The sequence below is a fragment of the Pseudorca crassidens genome, chromosome 13, assembly GCF_039906515.1.
Source record: "Pseudorca crassidens isolate mPseCra1 chromosome 13, mPseCra1.hap1, whole genome shotgun sequence".
Classification (NCBI taxonomy): Eukaryota; Metazoa; Chordata; class Mammalia; order Artiodactyla; family Delphinidae; genus Pseudorca; species Pseudorca crassidens.
The window spans coordinates 24,429,196-24,450,624 of record NC_090308.1 but is presented as its reverse complement, the minus strand read 5'-3'; the positions used below and the strand labels follow the sequence as shown (position 1 = coordinate 24,450,624).

Genomic DNA, 21,429 nt, shown 5'->3' with positions numbered 1-21,429 from the left:
TTGATTTATGTTTATGAATAATAAGCACATCTCTTTGGAATTGGTTGCAATTTGGGATGAATTGTTAGAACAGTAATTATATCCAGAGAAACTCACCACACACTCATTCATGATGCTGCTTGAACTGTTCAATTCTCCTTTCCTCTAGAAATGTTGGTGTGTTTGTGCATGAAATCATCTTACTCCTTCAGCCCCACCTTTGTGCTACTCTGTACCTTTTTTTCCCCCACTTCTTTACGTGGAGAGGCCTTCACTTGAAAGCCCTGCCTCTCAGGTTAAGGACCATGTATCTTTGCCTTTATGGTCTCAGAATCTCCAGAGCCTGATGTAATATCAGTATTTAAATGCCTGTTGGAGGAATTAAACAATATATCTCTGTATCTGTCTATAAAATAGCACATACCCTGGGTGCTTGGGCTAGTGTCTTCTCTCAGTTATGTTCAAATCAACTAATTAATTTATTCTGCGCCTGTATTGTGTCAGGCACCAGGGAAATTCAAGGACAGGTAAAACACTCATCCTGCCTTTAAGGAATTCACGGTCCAGCAGGTGTGGTGCTGCTTTGGGGACAGCTTTGGAATCAACAAGTAGGCGTGTGACTTAGGGTCACAACACTCTTTATGAGTCTGGACCTAAGACTAAATTACTAAATTGACGTTTGCTCTAATTATTTTTATTACAATATCATATACCACATCCCAGAAAAATTCAGCTCTTTTTCAAAAGTAATTATTTTGTGGTATTAGACCATAATTATTTTCTGAGTATAAATATATTGACTAGACAAGGGAAGATGAACAAGGGGAAAAACTTCCTCACCTCTTCAATCATGTCCAACAGAGCTTTGTTACAGTTCTCAAACCGAGCTTTCCACGTGGCTGTGTCCTTTTCCAGCTTCTTCATTTTCTTAGTGGTCTACAAAAATGAGTGTTTTAATGTTAATTCTGAAGAGTTAATATATCAAAGAAACTATCAGTTCCCTATGTGACTTCAAGAAAAGTCCTTTCATTACCAGCTGCTGAAGCAAGCAAAAATTCGATGTCAAGAAATGATGACTGAGTGGAGAGAGTCATGATTTATTTTTGAATCATCTAGGTCAGTGGTGAACAAACTTACTTGCACCAGAGCCAATTAAGGAGAAAGGAAAACTACTTAAGGCCTTTCTGTTTTGTCATTGCTTTTTCTTTTTCTTAAAATAAAAATAGCCTTATTGAGTTCCAAGAATAAGCTTGAAATTTAGATTATTTACTGTACTGAATGGAAGATTATTAGTGAGAAGGTCGGCCTGGCTTTTCAGATGTTAAAATGTTGATAATATCTGGGCACATCTGAGAAGTAGCCACACAAAGGCAACTTTCTATGTTCTCAGCCTTCACATTTGTAGAGTGCAGTAGGATTCACAGAATGTGATTACATGCATTATTGCTTTCATCCTTGAGACAGTCCCCCAAGGAGGGTTCTGTTTTCACTTCCACTTTATAAACGGGGAAACTAAGGTTCAGAGAGGTGGAGTAATATTCAGGTGAGTTAGCAGAAGAGTAGGGCTGGAGTTATTTCATTTAATGCAACATGTGCAGAGTGCATGCTAGTTGCCAGGCCGGGCTGGGTGTAGGGCATCCAGAAGTTACTAAAATGAAGCCTGGCTTTTTCAGACCTGAAACTACTCACGTTCCTGGTTATAGGAGCTCCTCCTCCTCTCTGCTTGCCTGAAGGACAAGGCGTGTGTTCAGGTGCAGTTACCCTGGATGAACCACACCTGGGCACTGGCTGCTTCATGCTAACCTGCCTGAGGCGGGTCTGCTTGGAGGCTAGAGGCTGGGCCCAGGCAGTTGGCCCCTGGGCCCTATAGAGAAGCTATGTGAGCCTTGAGTGCTTTTTTATTTTGATCATTTCTTAACTGACTTAAACTTTTAAAAGTCATCAGCACCTTTAGGAATTTGATGAAATCCATGGGACCACACCTAAAGAAATGCAATATGCATATCAAATTTTTTTGCTAATTCTGCTAAGAGTCTATAAATTAACTCCAGATAGAAAACTCCTTTAATATTTATTCCAATCTTAAAACTATGTAATTTTGCAATAAATAACAGCATTTTTACTACTCTAATATTTATTCCAAATTAAAACTCTGTAATTAAAAAAAGTTTTTTTAAATGGATGGATCCATCGTGGAGTGAGAAAGCTGTAACTTTTAACAAATGTTGGCCCTTTAAGTTTGCTCATGAATTGTGAAATTTATCATATTAGTTTATGAAAATTTTTTCAAAGAATGCTTTCTACACTTAAAAAGGGTTAATGCCAGTGCCTGTTCAGAAACACAGTTTTGATGCTGATTTTATTTTGGGAAGACACTGAATTAAACAAAATATAAACAGTATGTCCAACAATAATATTAGCACCTTATATCTGTAAAAGACTTTTAAAAAGTTTAAGACCCTTAAAAATACATTAACTTATTTGAACTTCACAATCTTGTCAAGTAGGCAAGGGAAATCGTTTCTTAATTTATAGATAAGGGGGAAGTTAAGTGAATTGTTCACTGCTACTTGATGAGTAAAAACACACCCAGACTTCATCTCCTCATTCAACGCCCTGTCCGTTATACCTTATTACATATATTCTCTTCTGAGAAGGATCCTATGAAATGGTATTTTCTACTCTAACATTCTGCTTTTGCTTATTTGTATGAAAATTAATTTTTTTAATCTTTAAAAGATTAGTTTTTAATTTCAGTATAAACAACATAATATTAAATTTCTAGCTCTTATCTTTTCTTTTTACACCTCTCCATGGCCTAGAAAATGAAAATATTCTTCCTCAGAGTGAAAATGTATCCGAGTGTTTTCAGACTCTTCCTAAGACTAATTCACCAGATACTTACCGATAAAAAAAATACAGTCCAAATCTCATTTGCATGTATAAATGTTTCATTACTTCATGAAATGCACTGAAATATCTTAGCAAGAGAAAAATGAACCCAAAGGAGTGTTGCGTGTCGAACTAGAAGATGTCAGTATTTCGTGGGGGATAAGCAATACTCACTTTCTCCATTTCCTGTTTGAAGGTGGCAAACACCTCATTGCTTTTTGCCAGTGTGCTCTGAAACTCTTCAAACCTTTCAGAGTAGACAGTAAGCTGTAAACGGGGAAAGAGTAGATTTGTTTTAGGACTGCTTTCAGAATGCTTCCAGAACAAAACAACATGTCATTGTTTATTGTTTGAGAACAAAAATGATATAAGGTAATTTTTAATACAATGTTAGTGATATGTTCAATTCTTTTTACTATGAGATCAGCCTAGGTCAGTGAGTATGATTGAAGTACTTCTTTAAAGAAAAATGAAATAATAAAATACATCATCACCATTTCATTATAACTTTTACCAGCAAACATTTTTTGAGCATTGAACATAAGCACTGACTCTGTGTACAAAAGCATTTAACCTGTAGTTCCTGTTTTTGAGGGACCTGCACTCCTGACAGGAAGATAATCCCAAAGACAACTTGATTATAGGACAGTGAATACAAAGTACCAAGTCAGTTAAGTACTGATCAGAGAAGGAGGTGAGTGTGGCAGGTGATCATTTGAGCCACAGTTTTGCGGAGAAGGTGAGCCTTGTACCTGGTCTTGAAGGAAGCAAGAATGAAGACAAGTATGGGCCAGACATGGACGAGGGTTGCTGCATTATGCAGGTTGTGCTATCATAAGCAATCGTCATTTCCCTTTTTGACATTGTGGTTTTGTGTATTTATGAATACAGTGTTCTAGCCAACAGCAGTTAGTTGTCCCTTTTCAACAAAATCGGTTTATGATACCAATTTTTTTATAGATGGAAATAATGAGTCTTGAGGGAGAAATGCCTTTTTCTAATTTGCACCAATAAAACATCATAAGGATTAGCCTGGGAGTATGGAGAAGCTTTGTACCTCCACATCCTTAATTCCGAGGCTTGTATTTGGGGTAGGAATAGGGCAGGATAGGGAAGGAGAGTGCATAAATCCTTGATTGTTACTGACAGTGATACAATAATAAAATCTTTTGAAAATAATTTTAGGATAGCACATTTTGAGTGAGTGGAGATTTAATATGGATGATTCTTGTTTACTAACATGGAAAGTTTCCGTTTTCAAATGAGACTTTGGTACTCTGACTGTCTGGAACAGTCTCAAGTCCTCAGTTGGGCGCCAGCTGGCTGGTGGTACTTGTGAGACTGTCCTTTCAAAAGCAGAGAAGAGTGACTGACCGAAAGCCAGTAGGTTGGAGAGTTCCCAGTCTTGGGGATGGGAGTTAGAGGAAGGGTGTGGGAATCAAACAACCCCTAGAACCAAGAAAATTTGCTTATCTAGAATGGCTCATTCTCACATGATTCAGAATAGCAGGGTTTTACTGCAGTACACAAGAACAACAAAATAACGTAAAACTTTTCATAGGACACAGATTTTCCCAAGTCAGACAACAGTTGACCATCATTTTGAAATCAATCATTAACTCTGTGGATATGTGATAAAACTTGAGGTAACTCTAGTGGCCTAAAATTCTTCTCATGATTCTTTGGCATACAGATTTAAAAAGACTGGGTAACATGGCAGAAGGGAATTCATGGCCAGGAAGGTACCCTAGGGTTTTACACACATAGTGCATAAGACAATACAGCTGACCCTTGAACAACTCAGGGGGTGAGGGACACTGATCCTCCATGAAGTGCAAAATCTGTGTATAATTTATAGTCAGCCCTCTGTACTCCCGGGTGCTCATATCTGCGGTTCCCCATCTGCAGATTCAACCAACCTTGGATACTGCAGTACTGTAGTGTTTACTATTGAAAAAAATCGACGTGTAATTAGATCAGCACAGTTCAAACTCATGTTGTTCAAGTGTCAACTGTACTTGATCATTATATGCAATGCACTCTTGATATAGTCTATTTAATTGTTTCATTTTTTCCCAAAGTACTGGCTGAGATCCACTGAACCTTGATTTCAGGGTGAATGAATAGGTCAAGTTCCTCAATTTGAGTGTAAGCTCCTGTGGGACTGGCTGCCTGTACTGCCCATGGTCTAGTGGTATAGGGTGGGGACAGCTACCCCCAGCTGATCCTCTTCACCTATCACAAAATCCATTCATTTGTATTTTTGGCCAAGCCTCCTGTTAACTTCTTTTCCTTACTTTCTCCTCTTTCTTTTTCCAGCTTTTCAGTAATTCCCGCAGAAGTACAGGGGGTTTGCAGATATGATCTCCTGAGCTGGTCCTCCCAGACCCTCTCCTGCACAACTAGACCCTCTCTCTAGTTGTAGGCTGCAGACAGGAAGGGAAGGAGTGGGCACGTGTGCGGTGCATTTCGCCTGCACAACCTTGACAGGCTCAACGGGGGCAACCACACGCACCCCGGCCAGCTCTCTCCTTATTCTTTGGGCAAAATGTTCTTTTGGTGTATAAATTCAGCAGATTTTGTTTCCCTTCCCCATGTTTTCTTGTGGCATGGAGAAGACAGATATACCAGAGTTCCAAGGAGTAGTGTCTCACTTCATTACCACTTCTGGCTTTTTTCTAGTGACCATCAACTTTTTCTCTCTTTTCATCTTTTAAATTGGGTAAAATACACATAACATAAGATTTGCCATCTTAGCCATTTTAAGTATATAGTTCAATATTGTTAAGTATGTTCACATTGTTGTACACCCCAATTTCCAGAACTTTTCATCATGCAAAACTGAAACTCTACACCTGTTAAACGATAGCTCTCCATTTCTTCCTTTTAGTGACTGTTTTTAATAGTCTGCTTTTCTTCCTATTTGACCTCTTTGTCATAGGTGGCAAAACCTGTATGGACTGTACTTTTCTCAAGTAACCAACTCTGTCACTCTTTATTGATACGAACTAAAATGCACACTTCCTGTTTACTTTATGGATATGTGTTTGGTCATATTTTCCCTCTTACTATTATGCTGACATGATGCATGTTTTTTTGTTTTGTTTTGTTTTTTGTTTTTTTTTTTGCGGTATGCGGGCCTCTCACTGTTGTGGCCTCTCCCGTTGCGGAGCACAGGCTCTGGACGTGCAGGCTCAGCGGCCATGGCTCACGGGCCCAGCCGCTCCGCGGCACGTGGGATCTTCCCAGAACGGGGCACGAACCCGCGTCCCCTGCATCGGCAGGCGGACTCTCAACCACTGTGCCACCAGGGAAGCCCGTGATGCATGTTTGATGTGTCATATTCCCTCTTTCACTTTGGTATTTCAGGGAAGCGTGGAAGGGACATCCAGAGGTCTTCCTCAGTATTTTTACCAGAGGCAGAAATATAAACAAACTATTCTAGGGTTAGTAACAACAACAGTTGCCCTGACATTTCACTTTTAAATGGGCGGAGCGGCACACACATTCTTTTACCTGAGCACAAATTTTAATTACAAACATTCATAGCATATATGAAACAGAAACGTGTCCAGGAATTGTCTTAGCCAACTTGGGAGATTTGGTTTGGGAACTAGTCCAATTATAATAGTAATTGCAGAGGAATCTCCTTTCATCTTATATAGATAAGGTGAGGCCTTCTGAGATTAAAGACTATGAATACCCATCTTTAACAGTTGACTCACTGATCTTCCCCCTGGGGTAGTATTTTGTGTCCGTGCTGCTGTGTTTTGTGGGTATTGCTGACTTCCCACATCTACTACCATCTTCATTCTTATCGATCCAATGAACACTCTATTTGTAGCCACAATTGTATCCCATTGATCATCTCTGACATTTACTCTATTGCCTTGGTTTGTATAATTGAAAGCTAAACATCTCTTCCCTAAGTGAGAATCATGCCCCAGATTGGCAACATGTTGTCTTATGACTGAAAAGTGACTTCCGCCTAGGAAAACACAATCTATCCTTGATATTTCCTTTGCTAAGACCATAGAAATGGAGACTAAGGCCTCTCCTTCCTACCATCCGACTCCTTTCTTTCTTTCTTTTTTTTTTTTTTTTTTTGCTGTATGCGGGCCTCTCACTGTTGTGGCCTCTCCCATTGCGGAGCACAGGCTCCGGACGCGCAGGCTCAGCGGCCATGGCTCACGGGCCCAGCCGCTCCGCGGCATTTGGGATCTTCCCAGACCGGGACACGAACCCGTGTCCCCTGCATCGGCAGGCGGACTCTCAACCACTGCGCCACCAAGGAAGCCCCATCCAACTCCTTTAATTGTCAAACCAAAGGAAGTGTTTGAGTGCCTTGCAAGATCATCTGTGATAGACTTTGTTTTTCAAGGTTTAAACATTTAAAAAATATAATGCTGATATTTTTCAAGAGGAGCTCATTTAAACATTATTACACATAGGGATTTGGGGCCTCTGTATTCTTCGTGATGATTAAGTAATTATTGCAGTTCTGAAAATGCCTTGAAGACAAAAGAGATAGACAAGGGAGGGTCCTTACAGAGAGAGCCACGTGCCATGGAAAGCAAGGTGATGGAGGAGGCAGGGTTATCTAGTTTAGCTGAGTTCTTCAGCTCTGGATATTCTCTACATTCATAAACTAGAGCTGAACGTGGTTTTGAGATCATCTTTTCCAGTGGTTCTTAAACTTTTTTTCAAATAAAGACTTGTTTTGTCTCATATATCATTATGTGGATCTTTACCTATGAAATAATACTAATGTTAGCGCATACACTAATCAGTTGTTAGCATTTTAATTAATATTTATCACTAGATTGTGAGTTTAATTAGGCAGGGATTTTTGATTCTCTTATTAAGTACTATATTTCTAACATCTAGAACCATGCCTAGCACTTAGATGCTCAATAAATATTAGTTGAATTAATTATGCTTACTATGGGGGCAGGCACTAAGTGTTTTTTTTTTTTTTAATTGTTGAATGTGTCTACTCTTTTGTTTTTTAATTAGTTTATTTTTATTTTTGTCTGTGTTGGGTCTTTGTTGCTATGAGCAGGCTTTCTCTAGTTGTGGTGAGCGGGGGATACTCTGTTGCGATGCACGGGCTTCTCATTGCAGTGGCTTCTCTTGTTGCAGAGCACAGGCTCTCGGCGCGAGCTTCAGTAGTTACAGTACACAGGCTCAGTAGTTGTGGCTCGTGGGCTCTAGAGTGCAGCCTCAGTAGTTGTGGTGCACGGGCTTAGTTGCTCCGTGGCATGTGGGATCTTCCCAGACCAGGGCTCGAACCCGTGTCCCCTGCATTGGCAGGCGGATTCTTAACCACTGTGCTACCAGGGAAGCCCTGAGCTAAGTGTTTTGAGTGCATAACTTGAAAACAAACTGCATATACTACATGTTAATTAACTCATTTTCCTTCTATAAACTTAATCAAACATATGAATAACTGCCATCCATGCTGCTAAGCAAAAGCTGATATAATGTCAGAAACAACTACATTTTAGATAGTAGCTGCTGCCTTATGTGCTATTAGGTTTTGGAAATACTGAAAAGTAATGGGCCTCCCAGAGGTCAGAGGACTCCAGCTTGGGATCATTGATCCGTTACAACATCCTTATTTTACAGACCAGGAAATTTAGGTCCAGGGAGGTTTAGGTGAGCTGCACAGAATCAGACAGCTTCACAGTAGAAGAGCCAGGACTCTGACCCTGGTCCCTGGGTTCGACCCAGTATTGAGGGATGAACGAGGAACACTGGCAAGTCTAGAAACCTGGGTCATACTTTTTCAAACTTGAGTGGGTATAGGTGGGAAATTGGATCACACCTTTATGTTATTTCACAGGTCATTAAAGACCTAGATTCTGATACCAGCCAAATGAGTCACTCTCTAGCCCAGAGTCTAGTGGTATTAATCTATTCTTCATTTAACATAGAGGAATAGAGATTGCTTATAACAGATGGAACAATGAATAGCTTCAAGTACTGCCTGTTGTACCCCTCAAGGCTCTGTGCTGTGAATGGGACAGGGATAGAGCCAGAAGCCCTGACTTGCTTCTCTGGACTCTCCCCCACAACAGCCCCCCCACTGGACAGTGAGGTCACACCTCCTTTCCCCCCTGCCTGCCTCTGGTTAGAAAACTGCCACTGCCTGCCACCCACCCCACACCATGATATGATGTGTTCCGTGACTGCCTAAAGGATCACCTTGAGTTTGTAACTTTAGAGTTTAGTCCTTCGATTCTATTAATAGTGAAAAAAAATTACGGTTCGTATTTCTATGTAATTAATATTTTTAAACTATTTTGATCTACTAGTGGGGGAAACAATTCATCATTGGGTTTTGTACACACATTGGAAAGGTGTGCTTTAGGAAGGTTAGATATCAAAATGTTATTTTGTTTTTGTCTGTGTAGTGGTATAATTTGTGATTTTAAGTTTCTTGTTTTTCCTACTTTCCTTTTTAAAAAATGAACACGTAAAAAAAAAAATGAACACGTATTCATTGAACTTGTTCATTCATACAGTGAATTTTTTTCACAATGAACAAATATTCAGCAGTCAGCACATAAACATTTACAAGTGAATTATTCAAATCTTAAATTAATGCTGCCCAGTTTGGCAGGCTTCTGATTTTCTCGCTTTCTGTGCATTTGCTCTGTGAGATTTTACAGTCCCTTTAGCACTTGGGCATTTCTCCCAGCAGGGGAGCTAGAGCCCCTCTGTGGCCCGGCCTGTGGCAGGATGGCTCTCCTGGAAACTAACAGGGAGTGTTTGCCAGCAGGGGCAGAGCCCCAAGGGCACCAGAAAGATGGATAGGTCTGGCTTTCCTCCAGAGCCAGCTGTTGCATGAGGCTTTATTTTTGAGCCTGAAATACGAATTCCCATAGTCTAATCAAAACATACACATAACATCACGAAGCCAAATCAAAATGGTTTCTGATGTCTGCCATCTTTAATCGTGTGACACTGACAAGGCCAACCTCTGATAGCACAAAAACGTGGGTGCTGACTCTATTTTTCTAATTTCCTTTTATTATAAATAATGTCAAACAAGTAAGGACATTTTCAGTATTGACAGTTATAGATGGTGCATCTGGACAGTTACATTTTACCCTTACCTTGACAGGTTAATGGGGGAGGAGAGAGAGGACATATGAACAGGTAGGCAAGGACCTGGCCACCAGCTTATTCTGGTTGTCCCTCATTTGTATTGATATGTCAGCAGACCTTTTGACTGGAAGTTGTTGGTGCAGAGCATTTATTTTTCTTAGGTATAACATTGTACTTTTATTTTTACTTAAAAATAATAAATATGAAGTTATTCTTCATTTCCAACTTCGGTCCCTACTTCCCCTCCCACATGGAAGGCCTCTTGCTGACTACCTTTGGTTCACAGCAAGGAGGGCACACCCATGCATTGTTGTACCCCTACTTCACCTGAGCCTGCAGGACTGTCTCTTGTTCCTTCAGCACTTTGGCCTGAAGTTTCCACTCTGCTGCCTGGTTCAGCAACTGTGAGAAGAGAATGCATGGAAAGACTCATTTAGATTACCGTTTGTTGTAACTTGTGTGTAAACTTAATTACTTGCTAAGTAATCCTCTTAAGTAATTTTGGGGGAACTTTGCAAAGAATCTAAGAAAGCTAAGAAAACAACTAGTTTAAAAAGTTTGATTCTCAACTAAAAATTAGTGATTCCAATGGAAAAAAAAAAAAAAGAGGAAAAAAGTCTCCAACTCAAGCATGAATCACACAAAATTCAACCTCCCACCAAATTCTGGACCGTCTGTAGAAATTCTGGCCAACTATCATTCAGCCTCTGCTTGAACATTTCCATAATATTTCCACCTGGGGCATTGTTGTGAGCAACTGTTCCTTTATATTAAACCCAACTGTTCCTTTATATTAGACCACTGTTCTCCACCATAGTATGCATTGGAATCTCCTCAGGGGCATGTTAAACTGCAAATCCTTCTCAGAGAAAATAAGTTAGGAAGTATTAGGGCGTGATTAGAATCTGTACTTAAAGCAAATACCCAAGATGGTTTGGATATTGGTGGTCCATGGATTATACTTTGAGAAACACCAGGTTAGAAATTTGACCTATTACTCCAAATCCTATATAAGGTTTACAAAAGAAGCCTCACCTCTCTTCTATAAGGCAGCCCTTCAAATACAACCAAGGCCCTCATGTCAAGTACGATCAGAACTGGAACTCATGGGTTAAATTGAAAAAGTTGTTTTAGGCGTAAAAATGACACATACATATGTAAGACATGTTATTTTAACTTAAGATGTATGTTCATTTATTTATCAATTTTGATGTAGGGCTGTGATCTTTGTTTTGGGTATGGATCTTCTGATTGGAATTCGGAGGGTTTTTGCTTGTTTTTACAAAAATCATATCTATAATATGGCATATAAGATCTATAATTTTTTTAAAACAATACTGCTAGAACCTAAAGACCTAAGATATTTGTAAAGCAGCTTGATTGGATAATTCTCTAGAGTTTTACAACTTTCTTCCAGTCTTTTATAGTTGCTCACATCTAAGTTGACAGTTTTTTTTTGCTATTGGCCTACATCTAGGCTTTCAACTCATTAAGCATAGTTTTTTTTAGAAACAACTCTTTCTTTTAACACATATTTCATCAGTTTATGTATCATTCTGTTGATTTACATAATACAAAACCAAGGATAACTGGGAAGAAAAGGTTTGGGAGCAAAGACCCGATTCTTAGTAAGCTCTATCTTACTTAACATGGGCAACCACGGGTAGATATTCCAGAGTGGCTAACTAGCCCCAGGATTCAGCATGCTGTGGCCACCTGTCAGCGTGCTTCCAGAGAACGGTGAACATCATGGATAACCTGGTTAGTCAGTCAGGTGGCTGTCAGTTAAGAAGTTTCTATTTTATTTCAAGATAGGCTGATATAAATTTCTTTTTGTTTATTCATGTTGTAAAAAATAATGTTCATTTTTGGTATCAGAACCAAAAATAATAAAATCATTATTTGTAAAAACTTGGAGGCATCTTTTTTCTTATCCAACTTAGTCTTGACCTCTCCATTTGTAAAAGGGGGTTGTATATGTCCCTCCATGCCTCCCAGTGAGCAGTGAGGATCAATTATTATAGAAGTGCAATTGACTCACTGTAAGAGAGGTCTGAGGCAGCCGCGGAGTGGAAGACCTGCAGCGCCCCCTCTGGCCATCTGAGCTGTGTGGCTGCAATGTACACGGCCGGCCCCTGCTTGACCACAGGGGCCCTGTTGTGATGGGTGGTTCCCGATGAAGAAGGAAGAAGGAGGCTGCCTGTTCTTGAAATGAAGAACGGCCCCTCCCCTCCCCTGCAGCTCTGACTTGATATTTCATCACTTTCAAAAAGAAGTGTCAGAGCTGGAACCCAGGAAGGTAGCCGCTAGCTTTGAAGAACTGAGGGAGACTACCTTTCTTTGACTTGTACCTGCTGTTTTGCTAAATCAGGGAAGGAAAAGAGGGCAGCATGCTAGTTTCTTGCTAAGGTTGAGTCACTCTGTGTCTGCCCCCCAGTCTCTCTCACATGAATCTTTGCCTAGTTGTTCCTCTCTCATGCCTCATATATTAAATACCAAAGGTACTGATATTCTGTAGGAAGCATATCTTACCTGAGAGTAATTACATCAACAGTGGAGTATCCGTTTTCTTGGATTCTGAATAATAAATAAATGCTTTACTTCTTACTTTGAGAGCTAGGTTGTAGATGGATTTAATCAATTAATCTTTTTATTAAGAGCACATGGACATCTGATTTGAAATTATGCAACGTCCACCAGGTTATGTTCTCAAGAATTTATCCTTTTGTTGCCAAGTTTGAAAACCGAAGTTTTAAAAAAATTCCTATTCTAACAAATTGAAATGATTATAGTCTGATTTTAGGCAAATGCAGAGCTTGTGATCAATTGTTAAATGGCTACATTTGAACAACTGGTCCATTGACTGTGTCAAATCTCTCTCTCCCCAGCAACAGACACTGCTTTAACTCATGCCTCTGAAACACATCTCTGAGTGTGATGTACTATCACAGAGCTTGGGCTTTGGGGACAGATACACTGGAGACGTGACCAACACATCTCGGTCACTTAGTAGTGTGTGACCTTAAACAAGTCACATATCCTTTTTGAGCCTCAATTCTCTCACCTGTTTTGGAGTGTTTGGGGTTAATGAGTTGTCAGTAAAAGCCACCACTCAGTTTCTTAAACCAAAAACTCAGGAGTCATCCTTGACTCCTTCCTTTCCTCACTGTCACCATCTTCCTGTTCAAAGCATTGCCTGTTGGTTTTACATTAAAAACATAACTTTTATCCACATCCAGCTCTCCTTCTCCACTGCCACCTCCCCAGTCCAAGCCGTCGTCAGATCTTGCCCAGATTGCTGCCTAGCTCTCTTCTTGCTTTCTTGTCCCTCTTTAGTTCACTCTCCACCTACGAGCCAAATTCAGCTTTTACAGATGCAAAGCAGATCATGTCACTTCCTTTGCTAAAACTACCCAGTACTTTCCTATTACATTTAGAATAAAATCCAAACTACATTTCAAGCTTACAGAGCTATACAATTTGGCCCCTGTTTACGTCTGCAATTTTATTTTGAAATTTTCTCCCATGGGTCAGCCTGCTCTTGCCACCCTGACCTTTTCCAATTTCTGGAGGATGCCATGCCGGTTCCAGCATTAGGATTTTTGTCTCTTCTGCAGACACTGCTGCTGGAGACCTCCTCTCTGACTCCCTCTTATCAGGCAGGGCGCAGCTCAAGCGTCCTCCTCTCGGTAGGCCTTCCTAATCACCCACTCTAAAGTAGGTCCTCTCCTTCTGCCCCATTCGAGGTTCCTCCTTATTTCCCTAGTAGCACTTACTATTATATGAAATTATCCTTCCTTATTTGTTTTGTTGTTTATTGCGTCTCTTCCCAGTTAGATTCATGCTGGAGTGTGGCCTTCTCCTTCTTGTTCACCGCTACACCCCAGCACCTAGAAGCGTGCATAGCTCATGAAAGGTGTTTGAAAAAGGTTTGGTGAATGGATGCATGACTGTTTTAGGTAAAAAACAGTGTAGTACAGTGTTTCCTACTGGGCTAGCCAATTTCATTCTCCAGGGAAGCTTAGGCTCTTTCTCCATCAGTCTAGTGCTCTATGACTGTTGTCAAAAACAACATTCTCAGGGGTTCTCTGACCCCAAGGCAGACCAGACAAGCACACAGACTCAGGTGATAAGTACATATTCCTTTTCACGTTTGTGTTGCTCCTCTGCTTCCTTCATCATTTCTTGCGCCTGCTCGAGTTTTGCATCCACCAGCTTCTGCTGCAGTTCTCTGTGTTTAAATATTTTGTCCAGGTGCTAAGAAAAAGAAAGTGCACATTATTAAGCTTGACTTATTATTGGTGCTGAAAACAATGTAAAAAAAAAAGTAATGTTGACATAAACACGTGTTCGCTGGGTTTTAAGATTTAAAAAAAAAAGAGGAGAATAAATGCATTGGCATCGCTTATGGTTTTATATGAAAGTCATAAATTGGTGGAGTCCCCTGCATTTTGCACTACACAAAAGGGGCTGCAAAAGGTGGAGGTGCCAGAGTTCAGCAGTGCTAACTCCAAAAGGTCCGAACAGTATTTTTCTAAATTTGGTAAATATTAGATATGGCGCTAGTAATTATGCTAGGCAGCACAGACAATGATGTATGTTGCAACGGCTACAGCACTATCACTTGGTATTTTGGTGCTTTCTGTGAATATAAAACCACTTTTAATCACAACATTAATTCACTTTATCATGGTGAATTCTCCTCTACATGCTTGCCTCAAAGGGTGGTGAGGAAGCCCTGAGGTAACAGCCTGTGGCCTTGGGTCTGGGACTGAAACAGGAACCCCTGACATCAGCTCTGTTTCTCTGGTGGGCAAGACGAGGCTGAGGGTCACAGGTGAATTGACACGCAGATGTGCTACTGCCTCCTCCATGCCTTTTGACCTCTTGAAGAGAAACTTCCAACTTTACCTCAGTGTGGAGAATTTCTTGGTCATTAGGAGGTCCCACTGGCAAGAGGACATGTGGAATTCCATCCTTGGGCCTTACCTAGAACCAATCCTTGGAATATACAACTAGTCTACCAGGCCATTCCCATATGAGATCTCTCTGAAGAGTATGGACATTTTCTTTTTAGCTCCTTCCCTTTTGTTTTCTCCTGGACCTCCACTTCGGAGCAGGATTGGTCTTCGTGACAAGATAAAATGGTAGCATGGCATTATGGCTTACTGTGAGGAGTTTCTTGATTTACCTGACTGCTATTACCACCTTCTATTGGCTCAGGTTTTTTCTTGATAAAACCTTAGCATGTTGCCAACAGGGCTACTTTGACTATGTTATATTACATTTTAAGGCAGATATTTAAAATTTGGGTGGGATGGGAAAAGGGATATGATATATCAAAATCCTGAGGGGGCATCTGGAGTCTTAAAAACATATTGAATATTAAAGTTTAATTTTGGAATAATAAAAGATCCTTATAGTCCCCCTAATGTAAACCATTGACAACAAAACTCTTTGGCTTTTGTGTCTATGGATAAGTGATTGAATCTCATAGCCTCTGCTTCCCATCTATAAAATGTGGATAATATGTTATCATCTGGTGCATAAGATCGTTGAGACAATTAAATGACACATTGTATGTAAAGTATAATACTTAGCACATTGCCTGGCACAAGCTAAGCATAAATAATAATGCCATTATTACTATAATTACTATATAGTAATATTTTATATATTATTTGATTGTGGGGTATATACAATGCAGACTTTTAATTAAGGTGACATAGTAATTCTTAAGAGGGAGTGTGTGAGGTATTTCTTGGTTCTGTAGAGAGTTTCAAAAAGGCTGAGAAATACTATTTTCAAGAATAACTGTGTTCACGGCCCACCACTTTCTATTTGTTACCTTTGCTTTGCAGTGATTCCAGTTTTGAAGAAATCCTGTATGACTTTCAGCCAGGTACTTTGTAATACCGTCTGTTTTTATTTTGGCTAGTAAAAGAAATCCAATCCTAAATATTAATCAATCGAGAGGGCTGGCCATAACTTTGTCATTAACCAAGTTCCCCCCCTTCACAACCCAGATCCGGTTTTATATGCAGTGCTTCTAAGTTGTTTGATGTGGTTCTCACCTCCTCTCTGAGCTCATACTGATCAATGATGCTTTTTAGTTTCTCTGCGAGCTCAGTGTTCTCCTGACAGAGCTTCATATTTCGCTCACTCTGCTGCTCGATCTGGGCCTGGATATCTGTGAGTGTGCTCTGGAAATGACTTGTGATCTCCTTCCTTTTCTCTTCTTCCTCACGTGCCCTCTGAAGGGTTTCCTCCTGTGGATAGAAAGCAAACTCTTGTTATGCTGGTTTACACGCACCAGGGTTTACAGAACTCAGGGTTTGGTCAATGAAAGGAGATTAGTGTGCAGGGTAAGAAGGATGTTTTTTCCTCAGCTCTCTAGAGGTAACATTGCTCAGCCCCAAAATAAATGCTTGAGCAAAGGTTTTAGCTGTGAATACACGGTCACTCAGAGCAGGTGCAGCAAGGGCCTTGAATTTGATAGTTGGTGATGAGTAGACTTGTTTTAAAGACAACGGGTCCCCTGTTGAGTGAATAAACTGCAGGGATTTCTAACAGACATGCAGCCCTAAGGTTCTGATCTCTTGGCTGTAGCCTGGAAAAAAAGGCCACTTGGTTTTACTGATTGATGGGACTTATCATGTGTTCCTTTGGTTTGGTATAGAAGGAAGAACAATAGATCTTATGCCTCTATAAAAATGATGGCATATTAATCACATAATTGTATTGCCCAAGTTTTTTAAATATAAGTGATCACAGTATAAATTTTTTTTAGTTAAAAAAAAAAAACTTTCATCAAAAAGCTTGAAAAGGAAACTAAGATAACCATAGATGAATTACAGCAATTCAAGAATGTAAAAGGAAATCTTAGAAAATATGCTGCATATTTTTTTTATCTATATAAATTTATGTATTTATTTTTGGCTGTGTTGGCTCCCTGTGGCTGCACGTGGTCTCCCTCTAGTTGCGGCGAGCGGGGGCCACTTTTCGTTGCGGTGCACGGGCTTTGTGGTGGCCTCCCTTGTTGCGGAGCACAGGCTCCAGGCGCGCAGGCTTCAGTAGTGTGGCTCGCGGGCTCCAGAGCTCAGTAGGCTCAGTAGTTCTGGCACACGGGCTTACTTGCTCCACGGCATGTGGCATCCTCCCAGACCAGAGCGCAACCCATACCCCCTGCATTGTCAGGCGGACTCCTAACCACTGCGCCACCAGGGAAGTCCCCTATGCTGGATATTTTTTGAAGGAACAATCATCCATGTGTCTCATAGGGTAATGGAAATGTTCAGTGTAAATTTTGAATTTGAAAGCAATATTATGTTTCAAATCTTCTTTAACTCTAAAATGAAATATCTAATATTCTCCTCTTCTACTTTGTTAACATTTAAGAATTGAAAATTAACTTTTATATCATTGCTGTTCTCTTTTCTCCTAAATCAGAAGTCCCCCTTCATTGCTAACTGCTGACAATGTACCCAAATTTTCCCCATATCTATATTGAGAATTATTTGCGTTGTACTTATTCCTCCCATTCTTTTAAAATAAAAGGGCTTAATCTTGCTACATCATACCGAAGATAGAGATACTGCTGACAAGTGTTACAGACATTTTAGGATTCCTTTAGTTCTGATTAATTGTTATTATGAAAGCTTGCTTCATTGTTGGCACGTAAAATTATACTGCATTTAGTTGCCTACCATGATCAAATTATGTAACAGGATTTTTAAAAAGAAATGCCGATTGAAACAGAAGTAATTGTGCAAATCTTTATTATTACAGTAGAATAATGTGATCAAAATAAAAGTTGATGCTGAAAATACATGCTCTAGAAATATTTTAATTTATCATTACGTATCCCCTTTCTTCAATATTTGCATATTTTCTAACTCTAATATGACTCCTGATATCAGAATCATAATTTATTCATAGTATAAACATTTATTGAGTGGAAATTTCTTAGGGATATTGTAGAAGAAATCTACACTTCCTAATCTGAAGAAATTAACTATTGGAGATGTTATTTCCCTGAACTTTGAATGCTAACACTTACTATATGTATTTCACTAAAAGTGATTTTGGCGTCTGTTAAGAGCAGTTGAATATACATGTGATAGTGATTGTCTCCTTATTGTTCCCGATTAGTTTAGAAGCCTACAACCTCCTAGTCGTAGAATTATACTCCATGATCTGAATGTCATTTGCATTTATAACTATTCCATCCATGAATGAATGAGTAAATGAAAGGACCACCCCATGCTACCCAGCAAGTCTGAGTTTTTCACTGGCCACTGGCTAGAGAAAGAAGGTATGGCTGTTAATATGGCATTAAACACATGTCAAACCATCATAGCACCCAATCCTGGCCCACAGAATGGCGTCTTGCCTTTTACATTACATTGTTTTTCAATGAGAGAAAAATAAATGTACTGCAGTCATAAAATTTGAGTCCACTGGTAAAGAAAATGCAATCATCTGGACAGTGTCTGAGATAAAATTTTCTTTATCATGCACAAAATTCAAAGTGAAAATTAATAATGCAAAGAAAATTGAGGGACAAAATCTGAAATAACTAAGAAAACTTTTCAAGCATCACTGTGCATCTTAGAACCAGTGCTGTGCCTGGGACACAATCCATGGGTATTCAGTATATGTTTATTTAATGAATCAATAAATTATTAATTTACATATAGACATATGAATAGCTTGAACTAGAAGAATCCTATAGTCAAAAATTGATGTAATTAAAAGAAAGAAGTAGGCAATTTCACAATTATAGTAGGAGATTTTTTACACCCATCCCTCAGCAATTGATAGAGCAACAAGACAAAAATTCAGTAAAGACATAAATGATCTAGAGCTAATTGTTACTTATGGAACATTACACCTAATGTGTATGTAAAAGCACTCAGCACAAGTCCTGGCATAATAATGCTAATTAATTCCATTTCCATAACTGGAAGCCATTACTGAGGGTGTGTGGGTATAGCTACAGGATCTCCTGCCACTTGCGTCATTCTGTCTTTGAATGCTGTCCAAAGAGATCAAGCCACATCATTCCATCCACATCATTAAAGGAAATTTAACTTTTATCTCCTTACTATACAACGCTACTGAAAGCCAGGAGATTTATGTAAGCACAGAGTGCTATTACTTGATTACATATCTGAAGTTGAGGATGATGACCCCATTCCCATATAACCTGGGTTTCGATTGTCCCAGTGCAATGATTAAAGAGATGTCAGAAGCCCATCTCCTACAACTCGTAATTTGAGAGTTAGAGTTCATCACACTGGCCTCTCATTTCCCAGATATCGGAAAACAGTTTTGGGATATGAGGAGCCATTATCCTCTTCCATTTTTCTTCCTAACTCCATTGTAAAAACTTAGCGATGATCTTAATCTCTCTGTTTCTTAAAGTATCTTCTTTTAAACACGTGTAATAATAACTATCTCACAAGAATATTGCTATCTAATTAATTCTTGTTTGTCAAAAGCTTTAGGATCTTCAGCTGGAAAGGGGATTGTGGATGCATGCAGTATTATCTTGGAGAGCCCTGCATCTTGCTTCACTGGATGGAGCTAGTGTCTGTGTGTAATCAAATTAACCACACTGCTAGAGGCTTACGCTGTAATTAATGAAACCCATGCAGACTGACTGAAGTGATCAGTCTATTATTTTTAGATTGAATAATTAAGCTTGAAGAGCTTCACTGTTTTTTCGAGTAGCTTCTTTTTTCAGGTGACTATTGACATTTTAGCTCTGAATCTTGCCTTATTCTGTCAGTTAGCTTTGTGTCAATTTATTTCATGTCATGCAGATTTCATTATTGTACAAAAAATGTTGAATTTTTATAAATTTGTATTTTAAAGAGTAGAACTAAGGCCTACCTTAAAAAACAAAACAAAACAAACTCAACATAAGGAAGAGGAATGGCACACATTTTACTAAAGGTCTGCTCCACATCAGGTACTATGTGAGCACCTTACATGTGTGGCCTCATTTAATTTTTCCCTGACCACGCAGCAAAGTTGGTATAATCTTCATTTTATGGATGAGGTAACAGGCTTGGGAGGTAAAATAATTTATTGCAAGTTACAGGTGAGCAAGTGGCAGGGCTAGTATTTGAACCCAATTCTCTCTGATTCTAAAACTCACACCCTTACCGTAAGTAGCAGAAGCTTGTGCCTACAGAGCATGCAAGAAGGTGTGTTATGTGGGGCCTCGGTGACACATACCTTCAGTGTCTTGTTGTGTCTCTGCAGCTCCCGGCACAGACCCTCCAGTTTGCTTCGTGCAAGGATAGCTTTGCTGTGTTCACCTTGTAACTGGTCCTTTTCTTTTTGGATCTGTGCCTGTTTCTTCTGTAGGAGTTTTAACTTCCTTTGCTCAGAGCGATGCTCATCCAGCTGGATGTGGGGATGCAAATGTGAAAGAAAACGGCAGGGATCTCTGTTGAGTTGATAGAAAAGGACCCAAAGAGGAAACGCCTAAAGACGGCTGTATGGTTGTTTGGAAAATGTTTTGCTATTATCACTGTCCCTCTGGAATCAAAAGAACTTCATAAATGTTAAGTTGGCAGTACTTGTAGATATGGTTTTAAGAGCATAACATTTATGGGTTTTGTTCCTTCATCATTCTTATTATTGATCTCTTTTGCTTTGATCTTCTTGGTGGTCTAGAAACAGTTTTATCTTTCTTGAGTCTAATGAAGTCAGTCAGTATAGAAGCATGTCTCAGAATTCATGATAATGCCTTGCGTTAGGAGGATAGTCAGTGGTGTGTCTGCTTGGTTTACATTTAGTTTTCACAATTCTTTCTCAAGACAAGCTTTAGTAACTATTTTTAAAAGGAAAGTGAAAAGCAGCTTCCTAGCAGACAGAAGATGAAGTCTGTGGTTATGAGAAAGGGGGAGCGGAGAATGTACCCCTCGACTACCTAAGGATTGATGATCTGTCACCAAAGTTTCAGAAATAGCCACTGCACAACCCAACAGCACACATGGCAGGTGTCCTTAACAAGCCTTGCTCCCTGCCCATCTCCCTCACCCTCTGTACTTATGGTGAATAAACCATGACACTTGTATCTGCTGAGCACAGGTGGGGCCTCTTCTCTCACTTCTCCAGCAGCCACAGCTAAAGTATCGAAATCAAGGGCGGCATGGAGAATGAAACCAATGAACCCCTGGGCTTTCCATCTCGGGATGCTAAAGTTCTGAGGTAGGGCTGCCAGGTAAGATGTAGGACACCCAGTTAAATCTGAATTTCAAATAAATAGTGAATAAGTTTTTAGTAAAAGTATATCCAAAGTATTGCATGGAAGGTACTTTTACTTAAAAAAAAAATGTTGTTGGTTTACCTGAAATGCAAAGTTAACTGGGCGTTCTGTATTTTTGTCTGGTAAATTTGGCAACACATTTTTATGGAAATCTTGTTGGA

At 39.6% G+C, this 21,429-nt stretch overlaps 1 protein-coding gene across 1 annotated transcript in view; it reads right to left on the bottom strand.

Moving 5' to 3' along the window:
* Positions 1–21,429, bottom strand: part of TXLNB (taxilin beta) — a 43,001-nt gene that overhangs the window by 7,866 nt on the left and 13,706 nt on the right. Inside the window, exons 4-9 of the mRNA XM_067701923.1 lie at positions 20,230–20,400; positions 16,059–16,253; positions 14,122–14,241; positions 10,312–10,386; positions 3,046–3,138; positions 820–915 (exon numbers count right to left, since the gene is read on the bottom strand). Coding sequence (XP_067558024.1) covers positions 820–915; positions 3,046–3,138; positions 10,312–10,386; positions 14,122–14,241; positions 16,059–16,253; positions 20,230–20,400 — 750 coding nt within the window. The remainder of the gene's footprint in view (positions 1–819; positions 916–3,045; positions 3,139–10,311; positions 10,387–14,121; positions 14,242–16,058; positions 16,254–20,229; positions 20,401–21,429) is intronic.